This window comes from Dromiciops gliroides, chromosome 1 (genome assembly GCF_019393635.1).
Source record: "Dromiciops gliroides isolate mDroGli1 chromosome 1, mDroGli1.pri, whole genome shotgun sequence".
NCBI classification, from domain to species: domain Eukaryota; kingdom Metazoa; phylum Chordata; class Mammalia; order Microbiotheria; family Microbiotheriidae; genus Dromiciops; species Dromiciops gliroides.
Genome location: NC_057861.1, coordinates 754643621 through 754667672, shown reverse-complemented (window position 1 = coordinate 754667672; position 24052 = coordinate 754643621). Strand labels below are relative to the sequence as shown.

At 53.6% G+C, this 24052-nt stretch overlaps 1 protein-coding gene across 2 annotated transcripts in view; it reads left to right on the top strand.

Annotated features, from left to right (window-relative positions):
* The window catches only part of VPS41 (VPS41 subunit of HOPS complex), a 177980-nt gene extending 156467 nt beyond the window's left edge, over window positions 1-21513 (top strand). For both annotated transcript variants that reach the window (XM_043978700.1, XM_043978701.1), the window contains 7 exons: window positions 5023-5077; window positions 6251-6391; window positions 10525-10661; window positions 18802-18901; window positions 18989-19033; window positions 20552-20631; window positions 21292-21513. In XM_043978700.1, the coding sequence (XP_043834635.1) occupies window positions 5023-5077; window positions 6251-6391; window positions 10525-10661; window positions 18802-18901; window positions 18989-19033; window positions 20552-20631; window positions 21292-21372 (639 nt within the window). In that variant the 3' untranslated portion in view covers window positions 21373-21513. The remainder of the gene's footprint in view (window positions 1-5022; window positions 5078-6250; window positions 6392-10524; window positions 10662-18801; window positions 18902-18988; window positions 19034-20551; window positions 20632-21291) is intronic.
* Window positions 21514-24052: the final 2539 nt, after the last annotated feature.

The following is a 24052-nucleotide window of genomic DNA, read 5'->3' as shown; positions in this document are numbered from 1 at the left end:
AGCGAGAGGCAGTGCCCCGCAAAGGTCAGAACAGACTCGGGCTCCTCACGCGACTCAATCCCTGGAGGCATCATGAACACGTCAGGAGACTGGGTCGTTACATGGAGTCAGGCTGCTCAGCTCCCGAAATGGACTTTTGCCTTGGTAACTCGTGGAGACTTGCTTAGAATAAGTTGCTGTTGTCTCCCGAGGAAGGAGAGCATTGCTTGAAAGATGGATGTCCTCATTGTGGGTGAGGCACATTTACACTTACCTAAGCATCTGCTGTGGTTTTAAAGGAGATGGGAATGACTTATTAGCTCACAGTCCATTTGTCAGTCTTTTTTCTTCTTAGAAAAAGAAGTTCCATTCACACATTACCATATTTTGAAGCCAGCAGTGGTAACATTTTTATTTGGAAAGTGAAAAATCCATTTTATATCTCAACCAGCTAATAGAATATGCGGCTCAGGCCATTAGACGCCAGGCTGAGCAAACACAGATCAAGCCTGTGCCCATAATGGATTTGCTTCTGCTGAGTCCTGCCCATTGTCACACTGAAAATAGCTTCCAAAAAGCTTAGACACCCGGGATAGAATGAGCAGCTTGTCAGTCCAGGACTTCAAGCGAAATCTCAGGTTCTAACCCACCACCTTCCAAAAGCTAAGGAGATGCACGTGCCTCAGCATATAGAAGGGAAGCAATCGAGGGCCAGTCATTGACACAGAGCAAAAATCCCACGTGAAATCAAGCCATTGTCACACCACGTCGGCATTGGGAGAAGGGAGAGACCTCTTCTAATTTTTAGAAAGTTGTCAATGAAAGAAGAAAACTGGAGGGTCTCGGGACCTCCACGAGCACCCTCAGATGCCCACATCTCCGCTCGAGCACTTTAGTGATGGCCTTTCCTCATCAGCCCTTTCAGCACCTGGGGGCTTAAAGTTGGCCTTTCACAACTTCATACATTCTGTTGCCACCTCTTAATTCAGTGTGTGGGGTATGTTGGTCTTTGGGGAGCTGCTCACAGATCGGTACTGGTCAAGGGCTCAGCGGGGAGGGTAACTGAAGTAGAAGGTTGGAATGTGATGCTGAGCAATTCCTGCCAGCCTGGTACTGGGCCCCTTTCTGTCCCCCGATGTCAATTGCCCCTCTAGTGGTAAAGCTCTGTTCTAGAGTGAGGACGTCTTGGAAAACCTTTGAGCCCGGAGCTTAAGGTCACAAATCATTGCCCCCTTAAATCCCAACATGAAAAGCTCTTACGCTATTGCTCAATCCTTCGACTGCCTTTTGAACGGAGGTCTAAAATTTAAAGGAAATCATAGTGTCTGCACTTGCCGAGTAGATGGTCTCCCACCCCCCAAAAAGGGTAGGGTTAGGAGGGGGACAAATGTGTCGGCTTCAAAAGGGGTTTAATTATTTTGAAACAGCTTATGGTCCCTTAGGTGTCCTGAGCACTTCCCTTCATTTGCTCTAAGGAATACAGGTGGTGTGAGAGAGGCTGGAAATCTTAAGAACCGACTTTCTTCAGCTCCCAGGGCTAAAAGCGGGCGTTTAAACTTTTCTGCTTCATTAAATGTGTGCCTCTTGAGTAATCAGTACTCCCTAAACCGGAATTCACAAGGAGCCCACCTCTGCCTGAATTGGGAAGGGGAGATTCTGTGGAGCTTGGGGCTTCTCGCTAACTTAAGCACAAAAAGAAAGAGCAAAGTGTAGTCTCTGGGGCGAGGTGATTAACCCTTGGGTGTTCCCCATCCACCAGGGTAGCCCACGCTCCCTCCATCACTCGGTCCTCCAAAGCTGCTCTGGCTGAAAAGTCATCTCCCAGTGGTCAGCCTGGTGAGGGCCTTCCCTGAGCTTAGCCGGGCGGGTCCTCAGCAGCAGACGTGACCTCTGGCCCCATGCCTAGACTGTGAGCAGAGCCTTCAAGGCCCCAGACTCTCCCCCAGCCCCATAAGACATCCCAGTGGGATTCTAGTGGCCGAAGCCAGAGAAGGACAGGACCAGATGGTCAGGCCCGGCCAGGCATGGCTGGACACGTGATGCAGCCGCTGCTGTCTGTGAGGTGGGAGTGGTCAGTTGTGGGTCCTGTCCCACTCCCTTCCTTCTCTCCCTGCTCACTTCTCTCTCTCTTGGGAAAGGAGAGAGCTCCTGTCACTTCCTCAGCTTCCCTCTAGAGGGAGCACGTCGGCCCGGGAATGAGCCTGGATCCAGTTGGATGGTGTTTGCTCCCGGGTCTGGTCCTGTCTGTCTGCTCTGGGAAATCCTCGTCCTGGAAGGCCCCCCCCCCCCCACCAGCTTTCTCCCTCCACATTCTGGGCGGTCCCCGGGGGGCCTTTCCTTTCTTTGGCCTGGGAATAAGAATGAAAAGATGGGACTATTCGGGTAAAAGCACTGGGGATTCTCAGATAGGATGGAGCACAAAGGTCAGGGCGTGTGCCTGGGCCCCAGCCCCCCGTGGAGTGGCAGCTGCAGACCCTTCCTCTCTTCCCTCCATCCCCTGGGGTCCCCGGTGGGCCTTGCTGTCCAGCCGCACTGTAGGGTGAGGCCATTGGCGTGCACTGCACCACCCACGAAGAGCCATTTCAGGAGGGACATCCTCCCAGCGACTCCGCTCTCTCCAGAGGTGCCAGGGGTCTGTTGGCTGCCAAGACCAGAGGCCTTTCCCCAGCCCTCATTGTCCTTGACCCCTCAGCAGCCTTTGGCCCTGCTCCCCACTCTCTGCTCCTCTCCGGGGTTTCTCTCTCTCCTCTTTCTCCTCTTCCCTTTCTCACTGGTCCTTCTCGGGCTCCTTTGCTGGGCACCCTCCCCCCCGGAACAAGCCCTCCAACCACAGGTGTCCCTTGGGGTTTTGTCCTGGGCTCTCATCTCTGCTCCCTCCATACAACCTCGCCTGGTGATCTTATTGGTCCTGTGGATTTCATTGCCATCTTTATACTGACGATTCTCAGCTCTACCTTTCCTGCCCAGCTTCTCTGCTGACCTCCATCCTTGCATCTCTGCCTCTCAGCTGTCCCAGACTGATTGTCCAGTAGATGAAGTCGGCATGGCTGAGAGAGAAGTTATGACCTTTCCCCCACGTCCTCTCCCCTTCCTACCTTCCCTGTTACTGGGAGGACACGCCATCCTCCCAGGCCCTCAGGCTCCAAACCTCAGAGTCATCCTGCATTCCTCACTATCTCTTGGCCCCCACATCCAAGCTGTCGCCAAGGCCCGGCGATCTCCCCTTTGCAGCATCTCTCGAATACGGTCCCTTCTCTCCTCTGACACTGCCCCACACGGGTGCAGACCCTCATCACCTCCTATCTGGACTATCGCAGCCCCAGGTGGGCCTGACTGACTGGAGTCTCCCCATTCCTGGCCATCGTCCATTCAGCTACTGAAGTGCTTTTCCTAAAGCCCAGGTCTGACCCCCCAGTAAACTCAAGGACAGCTGCCGCGTGTCCTGTCTGGCATTCCAAGCTCTCGGTAGCCCAGCCCCCTGCTCTTTTGACAGCCTTATCCCTTCCTCCCCACCATGTAGTCCGCATAGGCCACTGACACCAACAAGACCCCCCATCTCGCCCCAGGCGTTTTCTCTGCTCTCCCTCATGCCTCATCACCGCCTCATCGCCACCTCTGGGTTCCCCAGCTTCCTTCAAGTCCCAACCAAAGTCCCTCCTTCTACAGGAAGTGTGTCCCCCCCTTCATGCCACAGCCTTCCTTCTGTGGGTTAGTGCCTTTTCATCCCGTCCAAAGCTGCTTTGTGCACATCTGTTTGCTGTTGTCTCCCCCATTGGACCATGAACTCCTTGAGGGCAGGGACCGTCTTCTGCCTCTTTTTGTCTCCTCAGCTCCTAGCACAGGGCCTGGCCCAGGCACAGGAAGTGCTGGATAAATGCGGAGTGACTGACCGATGGGAACGGACGTCTGGGAAATGGCTGATGCTTTTAAAAGTATTCTTCTTGTCTGGGCTGTGTGTTAGAAGTGGTGTACAGCTCTAATATGCTGCCAGGCCACAAACTAGATATGTGTACATTCATAGACATGTACACATATAGACAGCACGCTGCACACATAAATGTACATATGTATGCAATCCACACAGATGCGCACACATATGCATTCACACATACATGGATTTACACATACCCATACACATACATATACACATTTCAGCCGGTTTGGATTTTAGACATGCAAATGAAAGGGGATAGAAATGGCTCCGAGGAAGGTGTTTGAATCCTGAGCCCAGTGATTAGCCCTCCAGAGCAGCTTCTCTGTTCCTAATGTCTGAAGAGGAGGAGCCTTAATCATTGAGCACGCTGCCGTGTCCTGCCCTGTGGGGCCGGCTTCCGGCGACCTCTTCCAGCTGGTAGAATTCTGAGAATCTTCCAAGCCCAGATTTTAAATCGTTGTTAGCTGCGGAAATGACATCCCTCCATAAGGGATGGTGGAAGAGAAGGGGAGCGCCTTCTCCACTGAGGTCTCAGACGGTACAAAATCAAACCTTGACCGAAGGAGAACCAGATGCCCACAAAAGGGAGCCCAGACTCGGGCCACTGTCCCGGTGCCTCTGCATCATGCCACCACACGAACATCCTTGTGTTCTAGAGTGGAGCAGAGCCGGCTGCCCGGGATCTTGGCTCGAAGCCTCCCTTGAATCCTTGGTCAGCATCTCTGAGCTCTTCTTCATCTGAAATCGGAGAGGGTCAAACCAGCCTTTGAGGTCCCTTCTGTCTGTCCTGTGACCTTCCTTCCCCGGCTCCTTTACCGCCTCTTCTTCTCTTAATTGTTTTCCCTTTTCTCTCTCCAGTACCACTATTAACCAGCCAGGTCGTCCTCATCACGGAATACCTAAGTTTTTACAGCTTCCCAACTGATCACCCACCCCCCCATCTTCCACTGGCCTGTTCCTTGCCTGATTATCCTTCTTACAACATGGCCGTCATTCAGCTGTTGCTGTTGCTGGAAAAGACCTCGGCTTAAAAAGCCTGAATCGCTAGACCTCGGTGCTGCCACTCGGGGACCCGGTGTCACCTCTTCTTGTTTTCTGCTCTAATGCAGGCTCTTGAGATCTGCCAGCAGAGGAACTTTGTGGAAGAGACCGTCTATCTCCTGAGTAAGTAGCGTCCTCCCTTGGGATAAGCTCTGGCGCACAGCCCACCCAGACTCCATCGTGCGTCAGAACCTGCACGTTTCTAAAATGTGTTTTCCGCTAAAGCACCTTCTTAACTGGACTTTGTATAATCACAGAACTTCAGAGCTAGAAGGGCTCTTAGAGCCATCTCGTCCAATCTCCTCGTTTTATAGATAGAGAAGCTCAGGCTAGAGAAAACCATGCTCACACATCATACACCGTGCGTCCAGAGTGTGAAGGGACCTTATAGATTGTTTTGACAGATGAGGAAACTGAGTTCCCAAACAAGTTAGAGACTTGTCCAGAGTCACAAAGATAGTAAGCAGCAGGGTCATGGTTTGAATCCAGGACCTCTGACAGCAGACCCAGGGCTTTCTTCATTACACCTTCTGATATTTGTGTGCTTTATGCTTCTTCCCCCTGCCCCCATTAATTTTCATTTTAAAATTAACTAAAAATTATCTGTTGGTAGCCCTTAGTAACATTTTTCACAGGTAACATGTTCAATAAAAGCGTTCAGTTGGTGAGCCAAAAAAGGTTTTCCAAGTGTCCTTAGCGAGCTTGTTTCACTAAAGGGCTGTGTGGGTGGCCCAGGAGGCACCCAGACTTTTCCAGAGATAAAAGTATCTGTTGTTTGGGAACTCCCTCCTGCCCCTCCACACCTGGGGAGAGAAAGTGAGACCCTTGTAAGGGCAAACATGGCTCCTGCATGAGACGGAGGCCTGGCTTCAGAGCCTCCAGACCCGGGTTCTGGTTCTGGTTCTGTAACCTTGGCCAAGCGTACCTGGCAGGTTCTTGGTTTGTAGACTGAGGAGGCTGCACCCAATGGGCCTGAGGCCCCTGGGTGCAGGAGAGCCCTCGCTGCAGGGTCACGGCCTCCCCGGCAACCCTAGCCAAGCCCCCTCTCCTCTTGGGATCGGCTTCTCTTTCTCAGTAAGCACAGGGGCCACCCTTTGTCTTGGGAGTTGTCTCTTTGATTGTGCTAGTGTAGACGCAGCACAAACCCAAGAGGAAGAGATGGGTCCTGTCGAGCCCTGGTACCAGTAGAGTACGCCAGGGCTGGCGGGCAAGTCCGTGGGCTGTTCAGCTAATTTCTGAAGGAGATAAACATCCTGTAAGGTAAAGGTGACACCTGCTCACCTCCCTGCCCCCCAGGCAGAATGGGCAACAGCCGAAGTGCCCTGAAGATGATCATGGAGGAGCTGCATGACGTCGACAAAGCCATCGACTTTGCCAAGGAGCACGACGACGCCGAGCTGTGGGAGGACCTGATCTTGTACTCCATTGACAAGCCGCGTAAGTGGAGAGTGCAGGCGCTTACACGTGTGTGTGTGGGGGGGGGGGTTGGATAGGAGGGTGTAGGTATGTGAGAGAGAGTATGACCCCAGAAGCCTCTGGGGCTCTTTTGATGCATAGACATCTTTGTTTCACAACCTGGTCCATACCTAGAACCTGGAGTTCCTGGTGTTCTGAAATGAGAGATTGGCTTCTGCCCACATGTCCTGGCACCACGTTGGCTCTGCTGACCTGAAGTCTGATGACCCACTTTGGGTTCTGCCTTTTCCATTTGGGATAGAAGGCTCTCCCTAAGTCTTGTCTCCCCAGCCCCTAATTTAAGACCTGCTGTGGTGAAGTAGAGCAGATGGGCTTTTGTTTCAATCGCACCTGGCTGCTTTTAGAATGCCCTGGAAAGTCCCGTCAGAATGGCCCGGCTATGCCTCATGGGAGTAATTATTTTTCAAATGAAAAAATCTTTGACGTCTTTTAATTTCAGCCTCTGATCAAAGTTGGTCTCTGCCAGGAGACCCCTGGTTCCTGGCAGGTTGGGGGTCTCTCTCATGGCCTGGAGGAGATTCATTCTTGGGAAGCCGGGAGGTTTCAGAGCTGACCTCATAGGAATAGTTTCGGGTTCCTGATAAAGATCCCTATTGCCTTCACATGATCCCAGCCACCGCAGGTGGGCTCCTGCCCTCAGCCTTCATTGTCTCTTACCCACCTTACCTGGAGGGCCTCCAGCCTTGAAAGTCGCTCCCTGCCCACAGTTTCTGGCTTCCTTCCTCCTGTTGCCCCCTCTCCCCCGACACTGCCCGCTGCCCTCGTGGGAACGTCCAAGCCTCTGGTTCCTCCTTCTTGTTCCCAGCGTGGCCGCCCTGGTCACAGCCTTGGCCCTGGGAGCCACCTTGTCAACAGTGCGCTTTCCTCTCCCCTTGAGTCATTTTTTCTTTGGCCTCCCCTCTTCCTTTGCTGCTGATGTCCAGCCCAGGATGAGCTCCCACCGTCCATCTTCCCCATGCCCACGTCAGAGTCCTCCTGAAGGCCTCAGGAAGAAGTCCAAGAGGCCGTGTTGTCTGAGTCCTGTCAGCCCGCACGCTGTCCAGCGTCAGCTGGGCCCTCACGCCTGCCTCGTGAGCCTTCCTGGTGTGAGCGCCTCAGTCCCAGCCTCTCCCGCGGTTGTTTCCAGACTTCTCTCCTTCTCAGGAGGCGGCCTTGACTCGCATGGGCCTGGGAAGAGGAGACGCAGCCAGTTCAGACTCCCTTGGCCTCCTCTCCTGCACCTCTCTGCAAGCTGTGTCCTGTCCCCTCCTTCCTTCCAGGTCACCCTCCTCTTAGCCCGGGCTGACCTCTTCTCTACCCTTAATCCTGACCCTGTGCTCGGCCATTTCCCCTCAGACTTAACAGGTATTGATTGGGCAATTCCCCGGCATTCCCGAAGGATCTGCCACAGGCCGGGCACTGGTGGCATCTGCTCCTCGCCTTCCCATTGCCCCCACCGCACCACGAGCCCAAGGGAGGAGGGAGAGAAGACCGGCCCCTGGGAATGCCGCCGTCACACCCTTCTGCGCTCCTCATGTCCGGGCCACGGAATCCCCCAGAAAACCTCCCCCGTGCTCGTCCAGCCCCTCGGCCTCCTTCAGGGACAGACGTCTCGAAAGAGGAGTCGAGCCCCTGTTGTGGCCTCCAGTTGCTTGGCCCATTGTTCCCCGGCTTTCATCCTCACCATTCTCCCGACACCCCTCTGTCCGAGGTCACCGGGATTCCCCCGACCCCTTCTCAGGCCTCACCTTCCTTGATGCGTCTGAAGCCTTTGCCCCTCCTGCTCCTACTGACCTAATCCTGGCGAGGACATGTGTGCTGTGGCGGCTCTGGGTCTGGGGGCCGTTCTCGTGGCGCTGTGGACAGACTGGGACAGTGAGCCAGGGCGTCTGCATTATCATCCTTCAGAGAACTGAAGGTCAGGCACGGAGGAAAAGGACTAGATGTGTTCTTCATGGCTCCACGAGGCAGAACTGGGGCCATTGAGGGGGATTATTGGGGGGGAAACTGAGTCAGCGTCAGAGACATCCCCGCAGACCCAGGAAGCTGCCCCAGAAAGGGAGGAGGGAGGGGCTCGTTCTGGCCAGAAACGTCGCCGACAAGGAGCAGGATGCGGACAAGAGGTGGCCTGGCCGATTCCCAACAGGGGCCCCTCTGGTCCTGGCATTCGGGGCTTCCCCTTCCTGGGCTTCTGTTGTCCTGTTCTCCTCCCCCTCTGGTCACGCTCCTTGGTTTCCATCTATTTCTTCCCCTTGCATTTAGCTCAAGTCTCAGTGAGTCTGAGAATGGCAGCACCATCAAGGTAAATCAGGAAGTGAGGGAAGGATCAGATGGTCAGGGAAACAGACGAGTCCAGTTTCAGAGCCGCTGCCAGGACGCCTCACCTGGACGTGGCTCACAAACAGCCGGACCCCACCCTTGGCGGTCAGAGCTGGAGAGACAGGGCGTGACCGACAGGCAGAGCTAGAGATGGAGACTTGGCTGGTTCCTTGTGATGGAGCAAGAGGAGGGGGCTGCAGGAGAGCCATGGGGGACTCCCACTTGGGGGGCGGAAAGCTGCCCTCCCTGGGCCAGGCCTAGTTGTGCTGCATCGATGGATGCAGGAGCTGGGGAAACAAGGGAGAGGCCACAGTGCCTCCTGCTCCTCTCCTGTCCCCGGCACATCTCTGCCTCTCAGAGGACATACAGCATCACAGGACGGAAGCGGGGGCCGGTCACCCACAGGGCCCGGATGCCAAAGACTCACCTGGGTGGCCCTTCTCTTGTTGCTGAGCCGGCTCTGCCCCAAGTCGGCAGGACTGTGCCCAGTCTTCTTCCATCAGAGGATAGTCCCTTCCACACACCCCTCTCCTTGGGTACCCAGCCCCACGCTTCCTTGTAACTGGCAGCCTCCCCGTGTGCCCCTGCTGTCCCCCTCAGGGCCCCCAGCAGCTTCTGCAGATGCCAGGGTACACTCTGCTGCCGCTTGTGGGCTCAGCACTTGGGCCAGGCTGGACCAAATCCACTCTCCCAGCGCCATCCTTCCCTCTGCGTGTCCTTGGCTCCTTGACACTCGTCACCCTCCTTCCTGAACCCCCAGCTATACACACACACACACTCAGGTGTGCACACTTACATTTACACATGCCTGCACACTTACATTTACACATGCCTGCACACTTACACAGACATGCTATGTGGACTCATGCACACTCATGCACTCACACATGCACACACACAAACATGCTGCATGCACAGTTACACTCATGCAGGCACTCAAGGCATACACACACACACAGGTATGCACACTTACATTTACACATGCCTGCACACTTACACAGACATGCTATGTGGACTCATGCACACTCATGCACACACACAAACATGCTGCATGCACAGTTACACTCATGCAGGCACTCAAGGCATATACACACATGCACACACACTCAGGTGTGCACACTTACATTTACACATGCCTGCACACTTACACAGACATGCTATGTGGACTCATGCACACTCATGCACTCACACATGCACACACACAAACATGCTGCATGAACAGTTACACTCATGCAGGCACTCAAGGCATATACACACATGCATATACATGTGCACACACATGCTTACACAAACTGCATGCACACTTAACACACATGTGCACGCTCATATACACTCACATGGGCATTGCACTCATACACGCATATTCACATATATGCCCACACACTCATGCACACTCACATTTGCAATGCATTCTTACACACACACTCCTACAGTGCACTCACACTCACACTCATACACCTACAGAGCTCCTCCTGTTGCGTCTCCTCCTTCAGCACTTACCTCTCAGGGTCATTATAAGGATCCAGTGAGATGCTGTTTGGAGGCACGAGCACAATGCCAGGCACACAGTAGGTACTGTGCCCATGCACCTTCCTCCCTGCCCCCCCATCCCCCTTCTCCAGGATCCCCTCCCTGGTAGCTCCTCCTCCAAATCTCCCTGTTTCATTCTCTGCCCCCCCCCATTTCCCCCTAACTCCCCCAGCCCAAATCATAAGCTCCTGGCTTGGGGGGGGGGCAGGCTGTGTTGGACGCACGTTGTGACCATACATTAATGTGTTCATGGCGTCTTCCTTCAGCTTTCATCACCGGCTTGTTAAACAACATCGGCACCCACGTGGACCCCATTCTCCTCATTCACCGGATTAAGGAGGGAATGGAGATTCCCAACTTGAGGGACTCCCTGGTGAAAATCCTGCAGGACTACAATCTTCAAGTAAGTGGCCCCTTCCAGAACAGAAGGGGGCCTTGGGTGCGTCTCCCGATGCCTGGCAGAAATGCCCTTGTGGTCCACAAGAATGGTGCCCATCCAGGGACTGGCACCAGAGCCACGGTCCTCTTCACCTTCTGCCAGGTGCCAGCTCTGGTTCAGTGACAGTAACACTTCCCACCCCTTGGGAATCAGGCTCTCCTGTCCATAGGCGCCTGTCCTGACCTGCCGTGGCGTGGAGGGCACTCTGGGCCTTCCATGAGTGCTGCTGCCAGGCTTTTAGTGAAGGCTGGGAGCGGGGCCTGGACACCAGCCTCCGGTCTGTAGCTGTGGCCTGAGGCTCAGCGTCGTTGACCTCAGTGCTTGATCACTCGATGACCTTCCAGAAACTCTTAGATGGCCTAGGGACGAACTGGATTCACGTTAGAGGATTAAGGTTTGAGGCCTAGCCCTGATTCCACCTGCAAGACCTTGGGAAGGTCATTCCCTTCTCTGGGCCTCAGGGCAGATCTCTTCCCCTGCTCAGTTATGACTTAACAAGTCATCAGTTTAGTGTGTAAGGACTCTGTGGTCTCATCGTCATCATCAGAACCCCTGAAGCCCCTCCAGGCCCTCCCCTCCTGGATGACTCCCATCAGGCATCTGCCCACTTGGCCAGGGGCCTTCTCCAGGATACCTGGGGAGCACAGGGGATGCCCGGATGTGATATTTATGGCACCTGCGCCATCTCTCCTTTGCCTCATTTGCCCCACATAGACTATTCAGTGGCTCTGTCAGCTCCTGGGAGGTGTTTGTGCCTGACTTGAATCTGTCAGTTCATTTCAAGTTTATTTCCTTTAAACCAAGTACAGGCCATGCCAGGGTAAGGAAAACATCGGTGTTCCCCCTTTGGAGAAGAACGTCTAGCATTTTAATGATTCGCCTCCATTCATCTTGACTCTATGTCAGGAGCAAGTTTAGAGCATCCCCATTAATTCTGATTTTGTGATAATTCCCCCTCCTCACTGGGTTATAACCTTCTAATTATCAGTTATTGGAGCAGGTAGGTGGTGCAGTGGATAAAGCACTGGCCCTGGATTCAGGAGGACCTGAGTTCAAATCCGGCCTCAGACACTTGACACTTACTAGCAGTGTGACCCTGGGCAAGTCACTTAACCCTTATTGCAAGCCAGCAAGAAAGAAAGAAAGAAAGAGGGAAAGAAAGAGGGAAAGAGAGAAAGACTCCACTAGGCTGCCCAGAATCAGGCTTTATTAATAGATCTCCTAAGCCCAAAGTCACCAGCTCTGTTGTGTGCAAATTGTTTGGGATTAATTTTTTATGGAATACTCCTGCATTAAAACAAATATAGATTGATGGTCATGTCAGAGGGGGAAAGGAAGAAAAATCCTGTAGAGCAAATGATCAGTGACTATTTTAAAATACTCAACCCGAGGTGGGAGGGGAGGAAGGGAAAGAGGAATAAAAATTGGAACCCAAATGTTTATTATTTAAAAAAAAAATTCTCTGTCAAAAGGGAAGCCCAGATGCTGGAGGCCACTAGGGGTGCCACAGTGCACAGAGTGTTGGGCCTGCCTCAGTTTCTTCAGTGGTATAATGGGAATAATATCGAGTGAAATAGCATTTGTAAAGGGCTTAGCACAGTGCCTGGCCCATAGGTGCTATATGTGAATGCTTGTTCCCTTCACCTCTTTCCCCCTCTCACCGTTGAAAGAAATTCAGAAAAGAAATTGAATTACTGATCTGTTTTTAATTTTTTAATATACTTTTATTTCATTAACTACCTCCCAATAACTTTTTGTTTGTTTTTGGTGGGGCGATGAGGGTTAAGTGACTTGTCTGGGGTCACACAGCTAGTAAGTGTCAAGTGTCTGAGGCCGAATTTGAACTCAGCTCCTCCTGAATCCAGGACTGGTGCTTTATCTACTGTGCCACCTAGTTGCCCCTCCCAATAACTTTTGTTAAAAAATTAACATTCATTAAAAAAAATTTTGATCTCCAAATTCTCCCTCTCCCTCCTGCCACCTTCCCACTCCTTGAGAAAGCTAGCAATATGATATCGACTATATATGTAAAGTCAAGCAAAGCATTTCCACATTAGCCATATTGCAAAATCACACACATACACACACACACACACACACACACACACACATACACACACACGTGCAAAAAGGAAAGTAAGAAGGTCTGCTTCAGGGGGCTCTGCAGGTGCACAGCATTTTCCCATCACGGGTCCTTGGGCACTGTCTTAGATCGTTGTCATAATCAGAGTAGCCAAGTCTTTCACAGTTGACCACCTTGACATTATTGCTGGTACCGTATTTTAGGGCTTCTTAAAACTTTTTCCACTCGAGACCCTTTCACCTAAGACATTTTTGCTCGACCTGGGTATATAGATGTATAAAATAGGCAGAGAGAATCTTTTACTGTTGCCAGTTTTTCGTGACCCCCACAGTGGGATCATGACCCCATCGTTTAAGAAGGTAGGTCTTATACAATGTTCTCCTGGCTCATCAGTTCATACAAGTCTTCCCAGGTTTTTCTGAAGCCATCCCCCTTGGCACTTCTTACAGCCCAGAAGTTTAGTCACACGTCTAGAGAGCCAAGTTCTCTAGGCAGGAAGGGGTCAGCGCCTGGAAGTCTCCCAGCACCATGGCGATGCTGGGCAGGCAAAGGTGCCTGTGGCCAGCGCAGGCCGAGGCCTGGGGGGACAGTGGTGTTTGTGAGTCTTATTCCAAAGGAGGGGAGATGCTCAGGGGATGCCAAAGGCACAGACACTCCGAGGCACCGACGGCTGCTTCCGGGACAGACTGCGGGTCTCCCCGAAGGACTTGGGGCACTCCTGACACCTTACAATCAGGCGTCCCTTCCAGGGCAAAGCCTCCACGGCAGAACCAAGACGGGGCATTGTCTCCATGAAGCAGCTTCTCTTGGTGTGAAGGTCCCTTCACAGACTGCAGAGTAAGCAGCTCCCTACAGAGCTTTCTCTTTGGCAAGTCTGGGTGACCCCTGGGGTGGGTTGTGGTGAGCATTCCTGTTAATCGGGGGATGAGAAGAGTCGACGTCTCAGGGCCCACTTACCCAGAAATCCTGTGATTCCGTAACAAAGACGACATTATGGCTGCTTCACGGTGAGCTTATCAGGCTGAACAATGTCAAGGAAATAGATCAAAAGGCAGTGTGATGGAGTCCTGGAAGAGCTGGGAGTGGGAGCCCGGCCCCCAAAGCCCTGTCCTCCTCCTGGGCCTCTTAGCCTCGTGATCGACCATAGGAGTTAATTCTCTGTGAAGCCATCTCCTCCCAGAACGATTCCTCGATAAATGCGAGCGCAGAAGCACCCTCTGTGGGGACACTGATTCCCAGCATGGAGAGAGGAGGTGTATGTTCCCAGGAAGGGCTCACCACTGCCAGGAAGGTGCCCGGCACAGAGTCCAACACGGAGGGATGTTCCCCAGTCCTTTTCATAGCCAGGCCCATGCCAGTGACCGTGGGGTCATCCTCTGTGTGATCGGTGACTCCTCTAGTGAGACTGGCCCAGTAGGTCAGAAAGTACAAGCCATGGACGTGAGCTGCCCATTGTTCAAGCATGCGCATGTGATAGGATGGGTAACGCCGCGAATTAGTGTCCCCAGAATTAACTTGTGGAAAGAGAACAGACCCGGGGGCCCAGTCTGCCCCCTGACCCCGAGTCCCCTTGTGAAGCCTGGGGTTATCAGAAGTCATAGTATCATGCAGCTGGCCAGTTATCCCTGTGATGGTGCCCAAAGGGCCTGGAGAGATCTGCAATGGGGGGCAGGGATTTCTCCAGGATGTTCCAGTGACGATCGTGCTCAGCGGAGAGCAGAAGGAATCTATCCCAAGAAACACAGGATCATGTTGGGAGTCATGTTGGGAGACGGAGGCACAGAAGGCTGGCAGCTTGAAGACTCACTGGTGCCCACCACGTGTGAGATCAGGAGGAAGGGAGGACTCTTGCCCATTGGAAGATTTTTGGGAGAAGAGGGACAAGAGTTACCCTGGTTGAGGTGATAGGAATTGGCTGTGGATGTCACCGAGAGAAGAGTGGCCCTGTAGTGTGGCCAGAAACCCACCCCCATAGCGGTGACGTGATGGCACTTGGTGGTCATCAGATGCCTCATTGTCCACCTTTGCTTGACTTCATGAAGGAGGGAAAGGGAAGTCCAGAGCAGTCATGAAGAAGAGCGCTCATTGGGCTCAGCTTCATTCAAGGTGCACTTGCTCGTAGGGGCCAGGTGTTGGTCACAAGACAAAACAGAAGAAGCAGAGCAGCCCCTGCCCTTGGGGGAGGAGGGGCTTATCTTCTGGGGGACATGGGCACAGATAAGGATGAAACAAGGAGGGGCGTACCTGCTGAGTTGTGCCCTAGAGAGAGACAAGGACTGTGGGAGGAGGAGATAAGCGGGCACTGTCCTCCTGGACCGTGGAGCGATCTGTGTGTGAAAGTGTGGAGGGAGATGTCTCCGAAATCACCGAGGGGGCACCGTCTTGTGAGCACAGATGGGGGTCCAAACCCCTCGCACTTCCCTAAGGCCCACTTTCAGCATGGCCTGAGCGTGTTGTGGGGATGCTTCGGGCACGGTTAGGCCTGTGCTTCAGGAACACTTTTGGCAGTTCTGTGGGGGGTGGATTAGAGGGCAGACCGGAAGTGGGGACACCAGTCAGGAGGCTGTTTGGAAGGCCCTGAGCTCCCCCGAATCATGGCCAGGGGGTGTCGTGGAGGGAGAATTAGCAGTCTTGGCAGTGGATTGGAAATGACGGCATGGAGGAGGGATGGTTCCAGAATGACTGAGGCCACTGGCAGGGGTGGAGGAGAGGGCAGTGAGCGCCGCCGGCCCGTTGTAGTTACATTCATTGGGCTGAGCACAGAGGTCAGGGCCCCTTTGGCCCAGAGGAACGAGCCCTGGGCTTGGCATCAGAGTCCCTAGACAAGTCAGACTTTGGGTTGGGTTTGCCATTGGCCTCCCAGGTGACGTGCAGATCTGTTGACTGGCGCTCACCTCTCTGCTCATTCTGATTTCTCCTGTTTCCTTTAGATCCATTAACATTTCCCCCTTGGACACTTTTTTTCTTATGAACCAATCATCAATTCATCTAATTCATCTCTCACTCAAATGAGCTGAGTCTTACAAGCTCCCTCTTCTGCAGAAGCCTCTTACCTTCACTATTGTATAGTTAGTGGAATGGGGCTTGTCACCCATTCAAGATGAGCCCCACTCCTTTGTGAAGGTTTCTACCAGGAAGCGTGACTCAGTTGTGTTCTTGGGTTGGGAACCACAGATTTCAGATTTTGAAACAACCTCGGAGATCATCTAGTTCAAGCTGTACCTGACTTCCCCGACGTAGGAAATCCAGCCTCCCCTTGGAGCCCTCCGATGATGGGGAACGCCTTACCTTCCAAGTCCTGCCACTCCAGTCGGGGACAAGCTGGGCAGCCCTAGTCTTCCTGTCTTCCTCTAGGGCCAGACAGAGCACATTTGGTGCCACTTCCACACAGTGCACTAAGACAACTGTCATGCACCTCCTATCCAAACCAAACATCCATAGTTCTTTCACTTCCGTGTGTTCACATCTCACACTAACCCACTTGAAATCAGTTTTCAAAGACTTCTCTGGAGTTAATTTTATTAGTATTTCTCTTATATTCTTACCTGACTCTTTTTGTGACTTCGCGAGACCCTGAAGCGAAGGCTAAGCTGATCTCCTTTCAAGCCAGGATTCATCAAAAGGTCTGCAGTCATTCGTCTTCCCACTGATCCTGCAGGCGCCTTCACTTTAGAGGCCCAGCCAAGAAAGGGGGGTCACAGCCACACGATTCAGAGAGCGGGGTCTTTTTTTCCTTTCCCACCAAAATTAGAGAGATTTTAGAACTGCCTGGTTGGAGCACTGTTAACCATGTAAATCCTTCAGTGCCTCTCTTTCGGAGACCCAAGCCCTGACTTGGGGAAGCCATCCCAAAAACATCTGTCCTGCAGCACAAGGGACGATCAGGCAAGCAGTGAATGGGCCAGTGTAGTGAGGGCCATCATCCTTCTCAGGAGGATGGGACACTGGGTCTGTTGTGATGCCTCACAGGAGTCTCTCTTCATTATTGGGCATTGTGGGAAGGCAGAAGGGGAGGCTGTGGGCACAGTGACCAAGCTACAGCTTCCTTCTAGAGCCCCGGACCATCCGAGGGGATGGTTTGGTTCTTCCTGGCCCTTTTCTTGGTCCTCCACCCCGAGGTTGGATTCACTCGGCTCATTATCATCCACTTTGAGGGAAACTGCCCAGAGTGCTTGGTGCCCTGCAGAAAATGAAAGCAGGGAAGAACAGGTCCCTGCTCTGAAGGGACTCACAGGCTGATCAGAGAGAGGATGCTCCTGCCTGGCCTGCAGAGAATGGTTTGAGGTGATGGAGTAGAAGGGAGGCAGTATTCCAGGGAGAGAAAGAACAGGCAGCAGCAGGAGTGAAAGGTGTGAGATGGAAATAATCTGGGGCTCTGGGAGTCTGGTCCAGCTGGAGTGCAGGGGCTGAGCACCTGACGTAAACCAAAGGCTGCTGGGCATCCACTACTTACTGCTCCTCTCACCTCCGTTTCCTCTTCTGCCCAGTGTGGATGTTAGAATCGATGCTCTTGAGGGTCCCTTTGCCTGAATCCTTATGTAAAACACTACTACTACTACCTGCTGGCATTTATGTGGCCCCTACTGCATACTAGGCACTGTGCTAAGTGCTTTCCAAATTTAATCCCATTTGATCCTCACAACCCTGGGAAGAAGATGCTGTTATCACCCCTATTTTATATTTGAGGAAACTGAGGCAGGTGGACAAAGTGACTGCCCAGAACACACAATTAAGAAATTTCTAAGGCTGGACTTGAACTCAGGTCTCCCTGACCCCAGGCCCCGAGCTCTGTGTCCTGTGGCACCCCTAGTGGCTGCCTGGCTACAAACAGATGCCAAGGTGGATCAATAGCACTAGAACTAGGTACCGCTGTATCAACTGCAGCTATGGAGAGAAGGAACATGGAGGAAAAGAGAGAAAACAAAGGGGGAAGGGAGCAGAACATACTAGCTTGGTGTAAAAAGCATGGGACCAAGTGTTCCAAGGGAATGGGGATTCTGCAGGAAGAACAAGGTGGGCCCTCCCTCGAGCAGGGAAACACACACACACAAGCTCTGAGCCAGAAGCCCGCTGGAAAGTCCCGGGGATCCTCAGGGCCCAGTGACCAGCAGGTGGTGGGGCCTCTTCTTTGCAATTAGTGCACAGAGTTCTGGGGCCTAGAGTCAGGAGGACCTGAGTTCAGATTCAGCCTCTGAAGTACTTCCTAGCTGGGTGACCCTGGATAAGTCACCCAACCTCTGTCTGCCTCGGTATCCTCAGCCGTAAAATGGGGATAATAACAGGCCCTCCCTCTCAGGGGCCTTGGGAGGATCAGATGCGAGAATGGTTGTCAAGCTCTTAGCCCAGTACCCGGTACATAGTAGGTGCTTTATAAATGTTAGCGATTATCCTTCTTTATTCTGTTGATAAAGACAGTGCTACTTCCAGCCCGGAGCCCTCCGTTGGTGCCGATGGTTTTGGTTTAAGTGATTTCTTTCCTACGGTTTCAGCGGCTGCGGCCACTGAGGAGGAGGCAGGGCCTGTTGCACGTTGAGAGGGAGTTGTCAGGTCCCTGTAGTGGAGTGGGGGTAGCTAGGCTGGAAACAAGGCTAGGGGTCCGGGAGGCACAGCTCATCCCAGGGCCTCAGCCACAGTCCTGGGCTGGCTCTCCTGGGGGCAGTGGTTTGACCCTCCGGGTACACAGCGCCTCCCCTCCCCTTTCAGGGTGTTTGCCCTTGGGCCAGCACTTGGTAGGCAGTCTAGGTATGTTGGAACCATGGGATTCTCCTTCTATAAGTACTGGGGGGGTGGGGGGAGCAAGCATGTACGCACGTTCCTAGAGTCCCCCTCCAGACAGATTGATTTCATCTGGTGGGTACTAGGGAGCCCCAGGTGGCGTTTAAGGGAGTGAGGCACCGTGCCCCTGGTGTGCAGAGCGTGAGGAGGACAAGGAGGGCACCAGGCTGGGCACAGCCGCTTCCTCTGTGTCCTCCTCTTCTACTTGGGTCTCTGACCAATCCGTGTTGGTCATTGTGCCCCCAGATTCTTCTTCGCGAGGGCTGCAAGAAGATCCTGGTGGCCGACTCTCTGTCCCTCCTGAAGAAGATGCACCGCACGCAGATGAAAGGTGTCCTCGTCGATGGTGGGTGAGCCCAAGGCCTGGGAGAGGAGCCGCGGCTCCAGGCGGGCAGCGGGGAAGGATGCTGACTCTCTCTCTGTTTCCTTACAGAAGAAAACATCTGCGAGTCCTGTCTCTCCCCTATCCTCCCTTCAGGTAAGATGCTTGAGGAGAAGGAAAGAGGGCGTCCTTCGGGAAGAGACTCAGCTGGGAGCGGCTTCCCAGCTCGGGCCACAGGCAGCAAGGCGAGGCAGGGGACAGGGCCAGGCCTGGAGTCGGGAGATCTGCCTCAGAGGCTTGGACTCCTGGGGCCTCAGCTTCTTCATCTCTAAAACGGGCGTAACGGGAAAGGCCCCGACTCCCAGGTTGTTGGGAGAATGAAATGAGCAGCGGCAGGCAGACCTGAAAGCACAGTCCAGATGCTTGGTATTAATGGGACAGTGCGGGGCCTGGAGAAGCCTCCTGGGCCCCAAGGAGTAATTCCTTCTGAACCTGTGCCCCCGAGGCCCTTCTCTGGCTTTGGGGAGGCCCCGCTCTCTTCGTCCCCCAGCCCCCAAGTCCTGGGACCCTACTCCCACACCTCTCATTTCTGTCCCTTCCTCCCCCTCCCCCTCCGGCCTTCACCTCCCCTCACCTGCCGAAGTGCAGCCCCTGGTCCCACCTTCCTCCGACTTCGCCTCGCCATCACAGCATCCTGAGAGTACCAGGGATGGAGTTAGGAAGTCTGGGGTGCAGATTCTGCCTCTAACACGGGCTGAGTGTCTCTGGGCAAGTCACATGCTGATGTGAGGCTAAGCCGGCCTCTAGTTCCTCCGTCACAGGGCTTTTGTGAGTCTCCATGGAGACAATGTCTGTAACGGCTCCCCGAAGACCTAAGGGCAGCACTGGGTGCTCATTGGGTCACTGTCTGCCCAGATCCCTGTTCCCTAAGTCCAGATGCCTTGGTCTCCTGGGCCACTCTCTTCCCATTCATCCTGCCTGGGGTCCCCCCTGCCCCAGTCTGTGCTCTCCCATTTAACTGTCCCTGCAGGACCCCATCTGGCTCCACTGCTGTCTTCTCCTCCAGTGATGCCGAATCGTGGGCAGTGCAATGCATCCTGGGGTTACTGCCAGGGTAGACTTTAACTAACCAGGGCTCATATTCAGGGCAGTTCTGTAGGCCCTTATTAACGGCCTCCCGTGTACCAGGCGTGCTCTAGGTGGGGCAGAGGGAAGCGGGGGCCTCGGGCAGGCGGCATCTAGAACAGGCAGAGGAGACACAGGCAGTGCCCCATGAGCTGCAGGAGGAGGCGGCTGTGGGGCTTCAGACCAGAGGGGGCTCGTGCCCGGCTGGGCTGTAGCCACAGGGCCCAAGGTTGGCTGGTGCCCCCAGTGCTGGGGGTGGGGCTGAGGGCCAATCGCAGGGGGCATGTGAACTTGGCTGGGGTTTTCTTTGTCATCTTGTGGGCTTTATTTGGTGCATTTAGAAACATTTATTTTTCCGAGAGAAGGTCCAATATGACATAGAGAAGACCCCTCCAGGGGCAGGCTCGGCCCTACTTTAGGCTCTGTCCTCCTCTGATGGCGCGATCCCGCGGGAACCTCCACTCGGCCCCTGGTAGTGGGAGGCAGGATGGGGACGTCACCGCCAGCTACAGCAAAGGGGAAACTGAGTTTGGTTTTCCCCCCAAACAGACGCAGCGAAGCCCTTCAGCATGGTCGTCTTCCACTGTCGGCATATGTTCCACAAAGAGTGTCTGCCCGTCCCCAGCATGGTGAGCTGCCGTTGGGCACTGAGGGGGGAGGGACGTCATCCCGGGCACTGCCCCAAGCCTTTGAGGGGTGGTCAGGAGGTAGCCCCTGCCGAGCAGCTCCAGGCACCTCCTCTGCTCTTCCTCGCATGGACCCCTCTCCATACCGAGGAGTCTTTCATATACATGTGCAAGAGAGATGGGCGGGGGCAGAGAGGGCATCATGGCTCAGCTGCTGGGGTGCAGGCCTAGATTCAGCTCTCCCCTCTGGTGTTCAGTAGCCCTGAGACCCTTAGACTTCTCGGGGTCCTGACAAGACCATGTGGCCGGCAGGTCTCACAGATCGGAAGTGGGCACAGGTCTCCCCACCTCCAGGATCTGCCCCGGGATCACAGGCTGCTCCTAACTAAAGTCATGTCCGTGTAGACCAGTCACACGTACATATACACATCCGTGTTCACTGGCCTGTGCATAGGCATATCTATTGCTCCAGCCTTGTGAGTGATGCATTTTTCTCTTGGGCATAATGCTCATCCAGAACACGCCAGGTGGGACAAGAGCAGCCTCAAAGATGAGCAGTTGTAATCAAGAACACAGGAAAGATTATTCCATGCTCCATGGGTGGGGGAATAAATGAGTTCTCATGTTGTTACATGGATCTCTTTTGTCCCGTTGTGTTTTCAGAATTCTACTGGACAGTTCTGCAACATCTGCAGCGCTAAGAACCGGGGCCCAGGAAGCACCATCTTGGAGATGAAAAAGTAGCCAGCTCTTCGTCATCCCCATCCCTGTCGCCTCCTTGTTGTACGACAAAAGCATTTGGTTGAGAGATTTATATATGTTTATGTTGTCCTCCCCTCCCTCCCTCTCCAAAAAAACCATAAAGGATTCCAGGTTCTGACTTTGGAGCTGAAGCTTTTTCTTTTTACTTCAGAAAAGACAGTTTGTTCCTCCTCCGTCGGGTTTCACAGGATGCGTCTCATCCCTGATGCCCTTGGTGCGGCCTTTGTTCAGTAATGAAAACAAAAGCCAAAGAGGGAAATTGAATTCTTAAGCGCCTAATAAGACTCCCCAGCAGTAAGTGACTCCTTGAGAGAACTCCCAGACTTCTAAAGACACAGAGCTAGGCCTAGGGCGAGGCCTGGCCACGCTAGTGTTTGCTCTGCCGTGGTCTTCCTGAAAGGTGGGAAGCCTCAAATACTTCTGCTCGTATGTCTGCCTCCCCCCAGCACACACATACATGCCTGTGCACGCACATGTATGTACACATTTGTGCACACATGCATACATGCCCTGTACACACATGCATGTACACATTTGTGCACACACATACACACGCACATACACCCCCCCTCCACACTTCAGAGGGCAGGCATGCCCTTGAGGCTGTTGTCTCACCAAGCTAAATCAAAGCCTCTCTGGGTCCCAGGGGAGGCTTTTCAAGAGTAGCTGGGGCCGGACTGATGCTGAGCCCCCCCAGACTTGGGCCAGGCCTTGAAGGACAGCCACACAGGCCAGCATCAGTCCATCCTCGTAGCTTCTCCCCATCGGGAGGCCCTGACAGAGCCTGTGCTTCACCAACCAAGCCTTCAGGGGCCCCCGGGCTTCTCACAGTGAGGCCCGAGAAGGGTTTGGGGGGACGTAGGGCTCCTTGGTGAATGCCACAGCTCTGGAATTGATGGGGCCTTTCCAGCCCAGCGCCCCTGGCTGTCCGTTCTTCAGAGGTGTGGCGAGAGTAGACCCTGGTGCAGAAACACGGGGTGTGACCCGGCCCCAGTGTCGTTTCTCCAGCACTTGACGGTGTACAAAGTCCTCTCCAGAATCACCAGGGAGGGTGGTTGTGCAGGTCCCCCTCCCCCAGAGAAGCGAAGGTCTCACTGCTTGATTTCGAGCCAGGGTTGTCCCATGGGGGGTGGGGGGTAAATTCATCCCATTTTACTGGTGAGGGTTTTGAGGTGGTAGCACCGTCCACATGGGAAGTGGTGGAGCAGGACCTGAGCCCGGCATGCCCAGGGAACCTCCCTGGGACCTGGGCTTAGCCAGAGGTGGCCGCCAAGGCTACTGAACCCCAAGGCCTTGTTGTTCTGCCTTGTTCTTGTTGGCTTTTTGGTCTGTTCCTTTGTTTCCAAATGCACCTCAGTGAGAGCCTTGGGCTCCCTGCCATCTCGTGCCGAGGCCTTCCAAAGGCTCTGCCCTCTGTGCCGGCCAAGCCCACGGGCTGAGCCGAGCAGCTCCGTGGGAAGCCCTGGCAGCGTTGGCTTTCCCTTGTCACTCCTCCCACACAGAAATGTATGGGGACCAATTTCTAATTGGGGAGTGTTAGCTAGACGGCTCGCCGCAATATTGGGGCAAGGAAGGAGACCGGCAGCCTCCCTCAAAACAGAACAGGATTTATTTAACAAGAACGAACTTAAACACAAACAGGATCAGTAGGATCAAGGGAAAGGAAATAAAATGGGGAAAGGAAAATTATACAACCTGGATTACACCCCCACCCAGGAATCAGATGAGAACACACAGCAGCGTCTTCCAGCGCCTTCCAGCTTCCAGCTAGAATGCTGGAAAAAAACTCCCTTCTTCCCAGCACCCCCACAGAGCCCCAGCCGATGGGATGGCTGCTCTGACAGTCACAGGACTGCTCTCACTAGGCTTCCAATCATTATAATTTTGCCAGGCCCATGTAGGCGTGGTGATGACGTGAGGTACCAGCGCCATGGCAATGGCTACAACCAGAGCCCCAGGCCAGTGCACATTGAGGTTTTTTTTAAATTCTAGCCAAAAGATGGGGTCATAAAAACTTCAAATAACAATTAATTCTTTACAAATGTGGCTTATGTTCCTTGTGCTGCAGGAGGCCATCGCTCAGGCGTGGCTGAGTTCATTTGACTCTTCTGGAATGCTTTGCCACAGGTAGCCGGTGGCCCAGTGGGTAGAGCGCTGAGCCTGGGGTCAGGAAGACCTGAATTCTAGTAGCCTCAGATGCGTACAAGCTCTGAGACCCTGGACAAGTCGTTTTACCTTTGTTTGCCTCAGTCTCCTCATTTGTAAAATAAAGACAATTACAGGGGAAGGAATAAGCACAAATCTAGGGCCTACTATGTGCTGTGCACTTGATCAGCATTTCCCATGATCCTCAGACAGCCCAGGGAGTGAGGCACTAATAGCCCTTTTTCAGTTGAGGAAACTGAAGCAAAGTGCATAGCCCAGGGCCACACAGCTAGTCAGCATCTGAGGCTGAGTGGGTTCTTCCTGCCTCCAGGCCCAGTGTTCTAGCCATTTCAACCTGGCGCACAGTAGGTGCTTGTTTCCTTTCCTTCCTATAGAAAAGAGGAACAAAACTACTTTGCCATGCACTGTGAACACATCATCCGACTTTGGCATCTCATCCGAGCTGGAAAGCCCCTCCACTGGCCCTCTTCCAGATCACTGTTTCTTTGCTCTTCTG